Genomic DNA, 17237 nt, shown 5'->3' with positions numbered 1-17237 from the left:
AGATACACACTGTGTCAGTAAGCCAGGGCTATACAGGGTGAGCTGCTATAGATACACACACTGGGCGGGATGTACTACAGGGAAAATGCGGTAAAACCCCGAAGCTTTGATGTCCCCCAGGTGGTAGGGGGTATTATATCAACCGCTCAGCATGTAGGGCCTGGATCAGTAATTTCCACTAATTACACCTTTACTGCACAGATGGTGGGAGATGGGGTGGGAGAAGGGGGCATAATGAAGGGGCCCTGATACATAACTTCTAGGGTGGTAGAGGATGTTTAATATGCAGAGGAGCGGTGTATAGTGGAAACTAGAGAATCCCACCTACCAAATGATATTGGTGACTAGGGGATCAGAGTTCAGTAGGCAGAGCAATCTGCCAACGAGTATATAAAACTACATACCAGGTGTGTGGAGCTGGAGCAGTAACCAGCTGCTGGAAGGCTGATATATCTGGTTTTGGGAACAGTAGAGACAAGCTACTAGTTTCCATCAAAGGGGAGAATCCCAGCTTTTGGAATATACCCTCAGAAAAACTCTTAATCAGGCAGAACCTGAAATATCTGACTGGGAAGAGCAATTAACAGGATTGGATGGGGACCACTGCTTTGAAGTCAGATATCTCCGGTTCCCAAGGGCCGATTTTTAGAATTCTTGTACCCATGGAAAGAGGGGACCCTCAGCTTTCAGCCAAGGGCCCTTAGACTCCTTGGGGGGGGGGGTTTCTGGGTACTCAGAAACTCCCCCTGCGTGCGCTACTGGCCGATATACCCGAGGCGCCATTCGGGTACATCACACAGGAGGCAATACGGAATGTATACATTATATATATGTCTTAGAAGAGAGTAAACAGTACCCACCCATGTATATTGAAACTGAAAAAATATACATCGCACATATTGCAGCATCAAAGCATATCAAATATGTATACCCAGCTACTACAAATAAAAACAAAAACACAATAAACAAAACCCAAAACAAACCTACCACACAACCCCCCACCCTGTACAACCCACCCCCAACATAGGCGTACTTGGATCCCATTAGATAAACATACCCCTACCCCATTAACTACTACGAACTATAGGAAGGAAGTAAATTAGTGTCCCTTAGCTAAAACCAAATCAAAACTAAATCAGCAATAGGATATAGACAATTCTATGTTAGCTAAGCTGTGCCAAAAATCTAATCTACCCCTCCCGACCGGCCCACCAACCCAACTGAAGGATAGCAGATATATGGACCGATCTGGGCAATGGACATATGGAAATGTAATGTAACTAGAGCATATCATTATTGAAGTATTTTGGTAAGGAAAAATAAGGATCTTCAAACTTGGACAAGACTGTTGTCTATTGCGTGACCAGAATGCAATCAAATATAGTAACCGCAGGCATATCTCCCTGAGCCGAAGAAAGTAAGAAAAAGTTTGAACCACGGAACCAGTTAAAGCTGCTGTATTGGGAGTGTGTAAGGCTCCCTGTTTATAAAATGGACAAAAAAGGAAAGTATACAGCGCTTGGGTTAATCTGAATGATGGTCAGACACAAATATTTTAAAAAGAGAACAAATACAATTATTATATATCACAATATAAAGACAATTCTCTGTATAAGAAAAGATGAAAAAATTGTGCAATGAATTAAAAATAAGTGGGGGGGGGGATTGGTAAAAACAGTCAGTGCATGCACATAGCTCCAAGTAAACGGACAGGTAGTTTTTGGGGCCCAACTTGTTGGGAATAGTTACCACCAATAATGGTCGAACTTCAGGGTAGATTGACCAGGGGGTCTTTCCGGTCTATTTCCCAGCTTGTGGGTCCAGGTGGCCTCAGATGTAATTGAAGCAGGAATGGAAGGTCGACTGTCCCCAAGGTCGACAGGGTTAAAGGTTGACATGGCTCAAGGTCAACATGACTTAAGGTTGACATGGTCCAAGGTCGACAGTCATTAGGTCGACAGGAGTTTTTCACTGTTTTTTTGAGCCGTCATGTGCCGACAGGCGGTATTTCATGCCCTACCATCCACTAGGGCGTGGTGGGAGAATAAAATAGTGTGCCGAGCGCAGCGAGGCACTATGCCCGAAGCATCGCGAGCGAAGTGAGCGATGCGAGGGGCTGCGGTCTGACTCCAACTGTGTCCATATCGACTGTGTCGACATTCGGGTAAAAAAACTGTTAAAAACTCATGTCGACCTAATGACTGTCGACCTAAAACCAGGTCGACCTTGGCCCATGTCGACCTTAAGTCATGTCGACCTTGAGCCATGTCGACCTTTAACCCTGTCGACCTTGGGGACAGTCGACCTAATGACTGTAGACCTAAGTCTGTTCTGAAAGATGTACCGCTTCCGTATCAGAGATATCTGCTGCTGTCCCTGTGTTTTACGTTGCATGGATGCCTAATAATTGTGGCTATCCCCCCAAAACAGTGTTTAATAAATGGTACCCTAAGCCTCATGGCGCTTTAAACTGTCTCCTTCAGTCACTACACCAGACAAGTAATTCTTTCATTGGCTTTTTATCACCTATAGGTTCAACAACCAAAAGCAACTGTTGTTTCTAAGGGGTAAATTTGCTTAAGCTTCAAAAACTGAAAAGAAGTAATGTTGCCCATAGCAACCAATCAGAATCTGTCGATTTCTGTATTGCATCTGAGAAAATGAAAGACAGAATCTGATTGGTTGCTATGGACAACATCACCTCTTTTTATTTTTAGAAGCTTTAGTAAATGTAACCCCTAGAATGTGAACTGCTCTTAACAGGATCTCTCACTGCCAATGTGTGTAAGATGTGTGTAGCGGGGTTATTGGCATACACATTTTCACTACTGGTGGGAGGGAATGACAGTGGTGGGGGAGCGAGGGTCATGATGCATTCTGTATGCAATGCCCTTTCTCCCCTGTACATGCAGGACGAAGGAGGGCATTGTTAATGACCTGCAGGAGCGCCCTTCCTTGCCGATAGCATACATACTAAGCATTATTTTAAACGATAACACTCAAAAGGGGGATGATAATGAATGAAAAAGGCCCCCCCAAATTAAAATAATTGTGAAAAACTCATGTTGATCTAGTGCATGTCGACTTTTTTTTCTGTCAACCTATTGGTGGAAATTTACTAAGAATACCGACATGTATCGATCCCTGCACGAACTGAGGAGAAGCCGCAGATAATTTATTTACTTTCTGTGGCTCCTTTCCCCGAATAGCGCTATATTGGCTGCCTAGTGGTGCCTAGCAGTCAATCAGGAGTCGCTAGGCTGCCAATAGCGCTATTTGGGGGGGGGGGGGGGGGGGGGGGGCGGAGGAAAAGCAGAAAGTAAACTTACTCTCTGCGGCTTCTCCTCAGTTCGTTCAGGGATCGGTACATGTTGGTTTATTATTTTGGCAAGTATGCTGGATGCTTACAAGAGGACCCAAGAGGACGTGATCTACTCCGGAGGACCCTGGTGAGTATGGTTTCCTTCCACAGGTACCCCATGTGGATTAACTTCAGGACCAGCAGACGGACAAATACCTACCTACGTGTCAAGGTAGGTGCATATCTGTATGTATGGGCTATGTATGTAATAAAGTTTTACTTTACTGGTGTCAGTGTGTGTTTATTTAACTATTTGTACTGTTGTGGAAATACAAGTTCCAGTGGGCCCTTTAATGCCCTGCATGATGGGACTTGTGGTTCAACAAGTCCCTGCATGCGGTGCAGGCTTGCTGGGACTCATAGTTCCACAACAATACACAATAGTTTTTTCTATTTTTTACACAAACATCAGGCCTGTTTTATGGGGTATGGGTGAAAACCGGACCAGGACAAAACCCCCGGACCAGACATTAAACTCTGCATTTTGGAGCTTGTAGAGTCCTGTCCGGGGATGTCCTGTCCGGGGGGGCTGCCTGTCACACCTGTCACCAGGTAGAGGAGGAGGGGTAGAATAAAGTCTCCCTGAATGGTCCGGGCATGTAGCAAAAACCGGACGGTCCGGATCACATGGGGAGGCTGTAATCTCCCCTCCCCCATGTCCCTGGTGATAGCTATCACAGGGACCCCCTCGGACAAGACACCCCCCGGACAGGACCCTATAAGCTCCGGACTACAGATTTTGATGTCCTGTCTGGCGGTCCGGAGTGTAGTCCGCAGGGCAGGCGACAGGGGGGGTCAAGGGGGACACCTGTACCGGGCCCCAAGCTTGTGAGGGGCCCCAAAGTTCTGATGGGCTGTAAGCATAGCTGCGGCAGTGCAGTGCCTAGAAATGGTTTATAAAGGCACCCACCTGGATTCCTGTAAGGGTACTTACCCAGACACCCCTCCAGTATTAGTGAATATTAATTGTGTCTTTTGTAATAATAAAAAAACACATTCAATAAGCGGTATACTAAAAATGTTCTGCTCAAGGGGGCGTGGTTATGGGGCCCCACAGATATCAGTGTACCGGGCCCCAAGATTTCTGTTGCCGGTCCTGGTAGTCAGGTCCGGTTTTTACATAGTCCCTGTTTTATGTTCTTACTTTTCAATTGCAAAACTATTAACTGAATTAAAGTTAATTGAGGTATAGAGCCTTCAACAGTGAGAGCACTAAAAAAAAAAAAAAAACGCACACAGAAGACTATAATAACTCTATTAATTTTGGTAACCCGCATTAGTCCAAAGTGGGCTTGCATTACTAGTGAATACAGTAAAATAGCTGTCCGTGTAACTGCTAATACACAGCCTCAGGACTTCCCATAGCACACACACTGTACATCACACCCTCCCGCACAAAGAAGTAGCAGACGCGGAACTATACGGCGTGGCTTCATTTCCGCCCGGAGACTGTGAGACGGCTGCACCCTGCTTGTGCTGCTGTTGCTGCTGCTGGGGTTAGAAGAGACGGCGTGAGCTCTGGCGTCTCAGAGCATGAACGCGGCGGCGTGTAGCACCCTGCTCCATGTGTGCAGACAAGGCACCAAGAGCTGGTGAGTGTCCCGTATCATATGTGCTTGCTGTGTTGTGTGAGCCGTGCTGCATCCGTCTGCCCTGCGTAGAAGGACACTGGGCTGTGACCGGTATTATTCTGCGTACTGCACGTCGTACACACTTGTTATTACAGCCTGCTGATGCCTATATGAGGGTGTTTAACAATAATAATCAGACTTTTCTCTATCCTTTATTATTTATCGGGACCTCTACTGTTAGTCAAACATAACATGAGTGTGTCATGGTGGCCATACATGGACCCGTATACGGGACGTACTAAAAGGAATGACAGTGGATAGCTGGATGACCTTGTAAGTTGCCAAGTGTGGCCAGGGTCTCATTAAAGGTTCCAGGTGCCCTAAACTTATACCCCTTTTACACCAAAAACCCTGGTCGGACCCTGGTCTTTGAACGCTGGAGTTTCCAGGGTCTGACCCTGCTTTATACCCCATTTACACAGCACTTCGACCTGGGTCTGCACCATTGACACTGAACCTGGGTCAGCCCTGCCTTTCCTTGTGGATGTCGTTAAAAACGCTTGCTCGTTGCCAAGGGGGGTGAAATAGCTTGTTGCCAGGAGGCAATATATATAATTACCTAAATAAAAATTCTGAGGGGGTAGAGGGGGAAGCTGTCCCCGGGTGCTGGGAGGAGGGGGGGGGGGGATGATGTGCGCCGCTGCTGCTGTACCTCCCCCCGTAGCCGCAAAGTTCCTCTGGGTCAGTGGTGGGGGTCCCTCCGGCGCATGGGGGCAGATGTATTAATCTGCCTATAACGTTTTGAGAATAACGAGTCCTGCTTCTCCAGCATAACGTGGAGAAGCGGGCAAACGTTATAGGCAGATGTATTAACCCCTCCCTTGCCGCCCCGCACATGCGCACTCGCTGTCCCCCCCCCCCCCCTAAAACCGCGAGATCTCCAGTGCAGGTCTAGCGTTGTCCCCATACTGGGGGATAGGACAACGCTAGCCCTGAGCTGGCGAAGCGGCCTGGGCAAATTAACGCCTTGAAGGCTGTTAATACATCGCCCCGGCCGCTAATCACTGGGGGGGATTGCAGGGGACAGCCCCGCGTAACTCCGCGGGCTGTCACCATTCGCCGCAGGAACTTCGGGGGGGGGGGGGGGTGTGTGCAGCGGCTCCGACCTCATGCTGACAGGTACCCCCTCCTGCATGCTGTGGACCCACTGCGGGTGCCTGCGGGTGCATTTACACAGGTCCTATCCGGATTCTACCCAGGTCAGGACCTGGGTAGAGGACCCGTGTAAATGGACACGGATATACCCCATTTACACAGCCGATGATCCAGGTTTGACCCTGATTTTTCGGCGGTGTAAAAGGGGTATAATACACGTGGCTACCCTTGTAATGCTTATACACAAATGTATGGGCTAGAGATTGGCATCGATGGCAATAGTGCAACTGGCCATCGATAGGGCATACTTACTGTGTAATGTATGCCCTATGCCCTATAATGTATGCTCAGTGCTCTATCATGTAAACCTCCGTATCTCATTTTCCACAAGGACAGAGCGGAGTTACACGCACATTCCGGGTTCCTCCCGAAGGTGGTATCCTCATACCACATTAACCAGCCAATTGTGGTTCCTACTTTTCGCGGGGACTCGCCAGAACAGACCTCGTTAGATGTAGTCTGGGCTCTACGGATTTACGTAGATAGAACTCGGGTTCTATGCAAATCAGATTGTTCGTTCATGCTGTATAACTCTTTCCGCAGAGGTTGGCCTGCGTCAAAACAGACTATTGCACGATGGATCAAGTTGACCATCCGTAGTGCATACTTACATGCGGGACAGGTCCCACCTTCTTCGTTGACGGCACAATCCACCAGGTCGGTGAGTACGTCTTGGGCCACCAGGAAGAGGGCTTTGGTCTCTCAGCTATGCAGGGCGGCCACTTGGTCATCGCTGAACACTTTCGTTCGCTTTTACCAGTTTGACACTTTTGCTTCTTCTGCCTCGACCTTCGGTCATTTGGATTTGCAGGATCCCCAACACTCTCCCTCCCAGGGCATGGTCTTTGGAACCTCCCCGATGTGATTCCACTGGTCCCTGCTGCATGTCAGAGAAAAGAGGATTTTGGTACTTACCGGTAAATCCATTTCTCTGAGATCAGCAGGGACCACTGGACGCCCGCCCGGCTTGTGGATCCTGCCTGTTGTGGTTACTGTTTGAGTTCGGCCTTGTTTCTGACTGTGTGTTGTTGTTTGAGTTTATGCTTGTTTTCCTGTTAACCTTTTCCTCCAGTGGGCCAATTTTTCTCACTCGGGGATGATGGGTCTTAGAGGGGAGGAGCCAGTCTCCCCTAATTAAAATTAAGAAGTGCCTAGCTCCCAGCATTCCCAGCTCTAATACCCGATGTGATTCCAGTGGTCCCTGCTGATCTCGGAGAAATGGATTTACCGGTAAGTACCAACATCCTCTTTTTATGACCGATTTTGCCTGTGGAACTTTCAAACATGGGGGTGTGGCTTCAAGGGTGTTGGGGCGGAGCTATGTTCCATGTCCCTGCCCCTTGGGTGGAAAAAAAACCCATTAGATTATGCTTGACATCGATGGAGGGAAACAATCTGGTTCTCCCCCATTGATGGAAAAACTATTCTACATTGACCATATAAACCATCAATGATTTCAAATAGTCTATGGTCATCCCTAGTATGGATGCTCAAGGACTTTCCATTCATAATGCCCATGTGCATGTAACAAAGGTTATGCAACTGGCATGTAAGATCTAATGCTTATGGTGTGGGAAGGAGACTTTGGAGTAGGCTGCTACTCCTGGGAGTCCACCTAAGAAGCTGGCCGCCCGGTATTTCCACATCACATCTTGACCCCGTGGGAATCTCCACTCAGCAGCACACTTGGAACTGTGGCAGAGTCCCCAAGTGTGGCTGCACCATGTGAGTCCGGTGATTAATGGCATATTGCCACCGGGATAGACTGAGGCCATTACCCTACACGGCAACATCGGAGAGAGGCACCCACGCCAGGTGCGATATCCACCGCAATCTCACCGCTATCCCAGAGTGGCATGACCCTCCAAGAAGCACAGTGCATCTCCAGACCTCCCGCAACGGCACTGATTAGGTCGAACAGCCTGCCTGGGACGGGTAATATACCTCTCATTGCTATTTTATAAACTGTCTGGACACACTGACTTCACTTCAGCGCTGGATGCGCTTGTGAATTAAGCTCTGACCCTTTTGGCAATAAGGTTACCGGTAGTTGGCACGACACCGTGCATAAAGATATAGCAATTAAAACCCGGACGCGATCAATTGCACTCATTGTTGGACAGTGCCTTGCGCCTCACTCAAGGCTGATCATCCATCCATACTAAACACGTGTTTAGCCCGTATTAAATCAATTTAAAATTCCCCACCTAAATTTATTTTTATTTTTGGTTTATCTTTATTTTTATTTTATTTTTTTCATGTATACTCATTGTTTTATTCTGTCTATATTTTTATTGTGATTTATTGTTGTACAATCTCAACTGAATCCATGTTATGTGTACCCAATAAATGTTATTGATATTTATTTGTCTAGTGTCACTTCAGCGCCCCGTGCTACTTGGGTTTTTTTGTGGTAATTTGGGGAGATTGGCATTCCTTTAGCACGGTGGCTGCAGAAGTTACACTGCCCAGTACACACTACGCTAATCTTGTTGTTCCATTTTTGCCCTAGGCCTTAAGCTGTGTACACATGCTTAGATTTTTCCCTGTTTTCGATTCGATTTTGCTTATAGAAGCAAAATCGAATCCACATCGAATGGTTTTTAGGACACTTTCGATCTGCATTCGATTCGATGCGCGCTCCCGTTTTCTCAAAATCGAATAGAAAAATCTACTGTGCAGCCAAGGAAATCTTGAATTCGATCCAGTAAATCGAATGAGTACATTGTGCCTACATTGTGAAATTGAATCGAATGCAAAAGTACAGATCTAATAGAAAATCTAATAGAAAATCGAATCAAATCTAAAGCAAATCTAAGCGTGTGTACCGGGCTTTAGCCTATTAATTAAAGGTCCGCCAGTAGACTTACTGAGATCAGGAATCTATTCAGAGGGTAGAAAATACCTAATTGAAAACAGAGTACTCCCCATTTGTCTTTTACGTGTGTGGTATGGCTGTCTGACAATCGGGATCCCGGTGGTCAGTATCCCGACTGCCAGTGCTCCGACGGGGGCGAGTGCAAAGAAGTCCCTTGGTGGCTTGCTTCTCGCCACAGGTTCCCTGTCATTTTGGATCCCGACTGTCGGACAGTTAAACAGTCAAGATTCCAATGTCGGAGTATTGGACGTCGGCGTTTTGGGCATCTGGCACCTGTCCTTTACAAGGGTCATAAAAATTAATGTTGTGCCCAATATTTTAGACTCCTGGGCAATTCGGCATGCCTGTGAGATGGCACACTTGACAGAACGGGATACATATAATGTTCAGCCACTGTTCCCTCACCCCTGTCATTAGGGGGTATTTATGAATCTGCAGCATTTTTATATCCAAAATGTAAAAGGACACTGCTTTAATTGCAAACCACTCATTGTGTTGCTCCTTATAAACATTGCCCTTTTTAAATTTTCAGTTTAATTATGGCATTCATCAGTGGCTTTAAAAACGGGAAAAAAGCTGCAGATTATTAAATGTAATCCCTAAAACACAGGATAGGTACATCCACTGGCACTGCTAGCATCTCTTAATCCTATGAAAAATGAAGACTTGCCTGACTGCTCCAACTACTAAAGGAAGCAGTGGGGAGGAGTGTTTTATTTATTTTTTTTCCCCCCACTTTAAATGTTGTGGTCCAATTGCAGTTATCCAATATAGGTTTGCTGAGAGGACATGTATTTGTCTAATAAATGTATTAATGTATTGCATCTATTTCAAAGTTGCTCAAAGCAAATAAGCAATTGAAGTGTGTGTGTGTGAAAAAAATAATTTTGTTTGCGCTGTGTGCAGCATCTACTCTATAAGACCTCCCTGTTAGAGGAGGACAAAATCAAGGGATATGTGCAGGGCTATTTTTCTGCAGGCTCTAGCAGGAACTGTGGTCCTTATTCTAGTTCACTCTTTCTGACAAAACATTTCTTAGATGGACAAAACCATGTGCACTGCAGGTGAGGCAGGTGTAAATCCCCACCCAAATCTAATTATCTCTGCACAAGTAAAACCTGCCTCACCTGCAGTGCACATGGTTATGTCCATCTAAGAAATATTTTGTCAGAAAGAGTGAACTAGAATAAGGGCCTCAGTTCCTGCTGGAGCCTGCAGAAAAATAGCCCTGGATATGTGTATAGAAGTGGATATAGAGAGCGCTAAAATGAAACCTCCACCTTAGTGCAAGACTTAATAGTGGGTACAATATTTTACAATTTGTAAAACAAATTTATTTAAAATATATATGACATAGTAAAAGCCAGACACTGTGAATATTTGACAAAAACATGGTTTCCAGATAGAGACCCAACGCGTTTCGTCGATGATCAACTTCTTCAGGGGTTAATTGACTTCTTATAATGACGCTTGATTACGTCCAGTTTCCCGGTGGGCCAATCCGCCCCTGTACGTATTGATGGGTCATTGGTATTTTACCATCCATAAATTGCTCCTAGATGCTTGCCAGTGCCCGTCTGTCTGTATGTATGTGTGTGTGTGTGTGTGTGTGTGTGTGTATATATATATATATATCGGCACTCACCTTTCCTAGTTTTGGGGTGCCCTATGGCTTGTGACCACATTGTTTAAACAGACATTGTAGGGGCTCTGCACACACTATATTAACTGATAATAAATAGTGGAGATTTGGTTCATGAATTGATCAATGCATTTAAGCCTGCAGAACAGTGGGGTCCCGTGAAGGGGGCTGCAGGCTTAAATGCATTGATCAATTCATGAACCAAATCTCCACTATTTATTATCAGTTAATTTAGTGTGTGCAGAGCCCCTACAATGTCTCTATATATATATATATCAGGGGTGGGGAACCTTTTTTCTACAGAGGGCCATTTGGAAAATTTGAAAACCCTTCGGGGGCCATATAAAAATTATCAATTATCGGCATATACATGTGGGCATTATACACAGGGCAGCGGTATATACATGTGGGCATTATACACACGGGCAGCGGCATATACATGTGGGCATTATACACACAGGCAGCGGCATATACATGTGGGCATTATACACACGGGCAGCGGCATATACATGTGGGCATTATACACACGGGCAGCGGCATATACATGTGGGCATTATACACACGGGCAGCGGCATATACATGTGGGCATTATACACACGGGCAGCGGCATATACATGTGGGCATTATACACACGGGCAGCGGCATATACATGTGGGCATTATACACACGGGCAGCGGCATATACATGTGGGCAGAGACACCATAAAAAGTGACAGTGTGGAGGAAGGGAGGGTGTCATCCCCAAACAGGTTAATGTGATTATGTCTGATTATGAGAATCAGACATAATCACATTAACCTGTTTGGGGGTGAATCCAGGGGTAAATGACAACCCCTGGATGTGTCAGTCACTGGGGAAGGGAGGGTAAGAGAAGCAGCATTGGCGGGCGCATCTTCTGCATATCTACCCGCCCGGCTATATTACCGATTAATCAGCTGCCCGCTCGCCCGCCTATATTACTGATGTATTATCAGCCGCCCGCCCTCCTATATTACATACCAGGCGCCGAGGAAGGCTGCTGCCGCCGGGGAGATGTGTAGAAGATGCGCCCGCCAATCACAGTGGCTGTGGAGGGGATGCGCCGGCAGTGATTGGCGGGCGCATTTTATGCACATCTCCCCGGCGGCAGCAGCAGCAGCCATCCCCGGCGGCTGGTATGAATTTATAGGCGGCCGGGCGGATGATACCTCTGTAATATGGGCGGGCGGCTGTAATATAGGCAGGCGGGCGGGCCGGACATACTGGGTGCGGGGGCCGGAGGTTCCCCACCCCTGATATATAGATAGATAGATATATAGATAGATATATTAAAATGAAGCCAAAATTTTGTTTATTGGGTATTTATTCAAAATTTATTATTATAGTGAACTAGTAGCGAAAGTAGAAGATACCATAAAATTGCTATAAGTACTTATTGTGGTGGTTGCTTTTTTTGTTTGCAGCCCCCCTTGGATATGGAGACGTGAGAGTCATTGGCAAACCTCCCTGTTGGGCCTGCGTTCAACTCTTCCCATGAGGTAAGAGAGCAGATGCAACAGTTTATTCAACATATAGATACAAACTTTGGTTAAGAATTTTTCCTCCATCAGTTGGATGGAATTGGACTTTTTTTACTTCCATATTTGCCTCTTTCTTCACCTTTAGGGCAGAACCTAAAAAGAAGAAAAAAGTGGATCCCAAACGAGAACAAATAGTAAAAGAACGCATGAAGAAGAAACTTAAGAAGCTGGAACGTATTGCACCTGAACTTATTCCCATTGATGACTTTACACCATCTACAAAACTTATGGATGAAAACAGGTACGGTAGTCTACTAAAATATTCTTACAAGTTTATGTCCTAACCATTAAATACACACAATTAGCCCCGATGGCCACACAATTTTTTTTTTTTTTTTGCATTGCGGCTAAACGGGACCAAATAAATGGGCACGCCACATAAATTCTAATGTAAGCACTGAAATGGGTGTGTTTTTGTGGATTTTAGCTCACCAACCCCAGGGCGGTGTAAGCTGAAATGCCAGCATGCGTCCGAATGGAGCTACATTTCAATAGTTCGATTGGGTGCCCTCTAGTGGCATTATTGTAAACAAACACTGGAAATAAAATCTCCATTACACATTTTTCAAAGTGTATATTTTCAGCTACAGTAATCTTGTGATGCTTACCAATTGTAGAATAAGCCAGCAAGGAGCAGAAGAGAATTCAATGAAACCTACACTATCGGGCAAAAATAAAATACCAACCTAAATGGCATGTACTCATTTACTGGCTATAGAGTCCAGTGGTAAACTCAATAAAAACTGCCCCCCTCCCATAGATAGCCAGCACAGCCCCCCATATTTATTTTATTATTTATTTATTTACAGTTTCTTAGTAGACCGTGATAAAACAAACTGGGTAACAGACAGAATTGGGGGTTAGAGGGCCCTGCTGCAAGCTTACAATCTATAGCAGGGCTGGGCAACACCGGCCCTCCAGATGTTGATGAACTACACACAGCATGCCTTGCATCAGTTTCAGCATGGCCATATATGCCCCTTTCAGACCGCACTAAAAAAACGGTATTTTGCCGATTTTTAACTGTTTTAAAACGATAATATGTGCGGGCTGAAAGGGGCAGAGTGACTTTACTGTTTCCAAAAGAAACGTTTTTTGGAAACGGTAAAAAAGCAGGGTCCTACCCGTTTCAGACCCGTTTTTTTTTTTGTGTCACAAAGGGTCTGAAACGGGATTCCTCTCCCCCCCACCCACCTCTGGGCAGTGCAGGGCAGGGAATAATCGCACTGGGGGCAGGGGGTCCCTGCACTGTGTTAGATCAGTGGCGGGGTCCCTGCAGCGGATGGGAACTAGTAGCTGCAGGGACCCCGCCACTGATCATACACTGCAGGGACCCCCTGCTACCAGTGCGACTATTCCCTTCCCTGTGCTGCGCTGCCCTGCCCAGGTAGGATCCGGGCTGTGGGTCTGTGTGGCTGGCTGCTGCTCCCCGTGTCCCTACCTCCAGGCTTCAGCGTCTGGATAGCCGTCTCCAGCACCCAGCGCAGCCCGCTCCGTTGGTCACGCTCCCCCTCAGGTCACGCTCCCTGTGCTCTGTGGCCGGGTCAGCAGGGAGGAGCTGCACAGCGCCGGCACTCTGCAGCACCAGGGCAGGGGTCCCCATCTGGTGCACCGGCACACAGGAACAGTGCGGGGCATGGAGGACCACCACCTCCGCTCACCTTGCCAGCTTGACATCCACCAACGGTAAATGGAATGATTTACCGGGGGAAGGGGGGGGTGTTTGGGGCTGTCCATCCGGGAGTCCTCCCGGCAAACTAATGTTAAGATGTCCCTGGGGAGGGGAAGCTGCCCGGCCCCAGACCGTACCGCTTTTACTATTGCTTTCACACCGCAAACCTGCTTTAGACCAGGTATTTAGATGCGGTGTGAAAGGGGTTAAACTTGCCCTGACCTGTTTTAAAAAACGTTTTAAATACCTGGTCTAAGCAGGTTTTGCGGTGTGAAAGCAGCAATAGCAAAACTAATGCGAAGCATCCTGGGATGTGTAGTTCATTAACATCCGGAGGGCCAGTGTTGCCCAGCCCTGATCTATAGGGATATTGGAGGGAAACACAAGGACAGGCACCAGTAATAGCATAGCAGTCCCACCAAGTTACAAGTCCAGAAGGGAAGCTATATAATACAGAAGTGCCTCAGAGGGTTGTGCGTGTAAAACTTAAATATGATAGGCTTGCCTGAAGAGGTGAGTTTTCAGGGAACGCTTGAAAGTTTGGAGGCTAGCGGAGAGCCTTTTTGTGCATGGAAATGCATTCCATAGAATGGGAGCAGCTCGCTGAAAGTCCTGTAATAGTGAATGGGAGCTAGTGATCCGTGCAGAAGAGAGACGCAGATCTTGTGCAGAGCGGAGTGGTCGAGATGGGAGATATTTTGTGATAAGTGCAGAGATATATGCTGGTGCAGTATGGTTAATAGCTTTATATGCGAGTAGAAGTGTTTTATATTGAATACGGTAAGATACAGGCAACCAATGGAGGGACTGGCAGAGCGGATCAGCAGACGATGAGCGTCTTGCAAGGAAGATCAGCCTAGCAGCAGCATTTACAATGGATTGCAGTGGTGAGAGCCTGTTCCTGGGAAGACCAATTAGGAGACTATTGCAATAATCAATGCGGGATATAATGAGTGCATGGATAAGAGATTTAGTAGTGTCTTGTGTGAGATACGGTCGTATTTTGGATATGTATTTTAGATGTATGTAACATGATTTGGAGACAGATTGAATGTGGGGAAGAAAGGAAAAGTCAGAGTCAGACCTATAGATAGACTGAATAGCCCCCAAAGAAATCACATATTCCCATAGTCAGCATAGCCCCTCATTAGACAGAACAGCCCCCCCATAGACAACAGCCACCATAGACAGACATGTTGGGTGAATTCATCAACCCCCACCCATGCACGCGCTGCAATATATACAGATTGACATTACAGGCACAAAACACCACTATGTCCCTCCTCCTCCCCCCCAGTGTGCAGAGTGCAGACATGTGCTAGCTCCCTGCTCCCTTATAGAACTTTAATAATTGCCGCTGGAGCCCCTTCACCACTCACCGTAGTGTACACAGCTTCCGTTCTCTCCTCTCAGGCTGTAAACATGTGAGATCAACCTGAGAGGACTTGGAGCTGCTCCTCCTGCCTGTCAGCGGCAGTCTTTCATCCTCTCAGACACTGCAGGAATCTTGAGAAATCCCCCCCAAAAATCTTAAAGTAAATTGTTGCTTACCTGTCACCATTAAGTTTGGTTATTTATACCCCTTTTACACCGCCGAAAAATCCGGGTCAGCGGCGTGTCAGACCCGGATCTTCGGCGGTGTAAATCCCTAACGCCGTGTCCCTTTACACGGGACTTCTATCCAGGTCCTGACCTGGGTAGAAGGCGGTGTAAATGGGAACGCTGGGTCGGATGACCCGGCTCCCATTTACATGAATGGGGAACGTCCAACCTGCGGACCGCAGCGTCCGCAGGTTGGACGGATTGTCAGTCTGACACTGACAGCCGGCGCTGCTGTCTGCTATACTCTGCAGACAGCAGCGGCGGTGGGGAGGAAGGTGAACGGATGCCTGTGTGCGGCATCCATTCACCTGTCCAATGGCGGGGGTGTGCGCGGGGACTGGGGGCAGCCTAGCAGCTTACCTTAGTGCTGGGCTGCCCCCAGCAGCGTTCCGGGTACGGCGGCGTTGATCGGCGCTTGAAGATGACATCGCGCTGTCATCTTCAAGCGCTGGGAAGGGGCGGGAGGGGGGTGCGGGCGTTTAAGCCCGTCCGGTGTAAATGCCCCTAAACGCCGGGTCGCACCCGGCTTCAACCAGGGTCCAAAAAGCCGGGTGCGACCCGGCGTTTTGGTCTAAAAGGGGTATTAGTGGTGGATTGGGCTGTACTTCTGTTTTGTCTACATAATGCATGGGTCTTCAAACTGTGGCCCTCCAGATGTTGTGAAACTACCAAATCCCAGCATGCCTCGTCACAGTTTTGCTATAAGGGAGTGTTAAAACTGTGGCAAGGCATGCTGGGATTTGTAGTTTCACAACATCTGGAGGGCCACAGTTTGAAGACCCATGACATAATGTATAATTGGCAGCCACCAGCACTGGTTTTTCATATCACATTGACCATAAATATTGGGAACACAGTATTTTCTGTGCCATTTTACTAGTTATAAAGTTCTAAAAAAGACCAAATGTGTTGTTCACTGCTAGTGTTAAGAATTCAATCATCCTCATATGTAATATTAACAATCTATTTGTGGGGGGGTCTAGAATTAGGGAACCTGTTCAGCTATCCGGAGAAGAGAAAGAAAGGCGAGCGTTGATAATTAAGAAGTGGGCATGCAGCAAGCAGCGGGAACATGAAATAGAGCGGAGGGATATTGCGTGTCTCCTGGAATCTCAGAGGAAAGCATTGAATGAGTTACGCCTTGAGTCAGAAGAGCTCTATGATGCAGCTGTACGGCGTGACCCGGGCGAGTTTCCTTTGGAAAGTTGTGGACCGTGTAACAGCCCCCCTATACCAAAATACAATCCTCCTGACGGGAAGTATAATGACATTACCAAAGTGTACACACAACAGTGAGGTACACAGGCTCCATTCTAATTCCGGCATTCTTTGGTGAGCTGGATGTTATATACTGATGGTGAAGCAACATTATTTCATTGCAAAACTGGACACTGTGTTCTTATGCTCGGTAGAAATGAAATGTTATAAAAAAAATAAAGTATATAATGCATAATTCCATTGAAGGTGATAAAAACAAATCACACCTACTGTAAAAGTGTTAGAAGGGCCACTCATTGTCAACTTGTAGGTGATTACTTCAAGAGACAATAAAGCTTTTTTTTAAATTAATTTCACTGTAAAGTGATCTATTATAAAAATAAATGTGTGAATAGACCCAAAGGTTTATGTATTTTTTTAGTAGAGGTTGTGAAACAGATGACATTAGATTTCCTGCTTCATCTGCTCTAGGGGTTTATGGCTATGGACAAAGTAGCTGCAGAGTATTCTTCAAGTGTAG

The 17237-nt window shown here is 46.6% G+C and overlaps 1 protein-coding gene across 1 annotated transcript; it reads left to right on the top strand.

Moving 5' to 3' along the window:
- The first annotated feature begins 4792 nt into the window (after window positions 1-4792).
- Window positions 4793-17113, top strand: MRPL40 (mitochondrial ribosomal protein L40). Its single transcript, XM_083149170.1, has 4 exons — window positions 4793-4953; window positions 12109-12183; window positions 12311-12466; window positions 16483-17113. The coding sequence occupies exons 1-4, from the start codon at window positions 4895-4897 to the stop codon at window positions 16793-16795; spliced, it is 603 nt and encodes a 200-aa protein (XP_083005296.1). The 5' UTR covers window positions 4793-4894; the 3' UTR covers window positions 16796-17113.
- The last annotated feature ends 124 nt before the right edge of the window (window positions 17114-17237 follow it).

Source organism: Crinia signifera, chromosome 1 (assembly GCF_055691185.1).
Source record: "Crinia signifera chromosome 1, ASM5569118v1, whole genome shotgun sequence".
Taxonomy (NCBI): Eukaryota; Metazoa; Chordata; class Amphibia; order Anura; family Myobatrachidae; genus Crinia; species Crinia signifera.
Note: the sequence above shows the minus strand (reverse complement) of the source record. Positions and strands in the feature narration are given on the sequence as shown.

What these genes read in the sequence shown, in the direction of transcription:
- MRPL40 (XM_083149170.1), top strand. Translation starts at nt 4,895, where the DNA reads ATGAACGCGGCGGCGTGTAGCACCCTGCTCCATGTGTGCAGACAAGGC. An exon ending in AGACAAGGCACCAAGAGCTG is followed by an intron (nt 4,954 to 12,108) that starts GTGAGTGTCCCG and finishes TTTTGTTTGCAG; the next exon opens with CCCCCCTTGGATATGGAGAC. An exon ending in CGTTCAACTCTTCCCATGAG is followed by an intron (nt 12,184 to 12,310) that starts GTAAGAGAGCAG and finishes CTTCACCTTTAG; the next exon opens with GGCAGAACCTAAAAAGAAGA.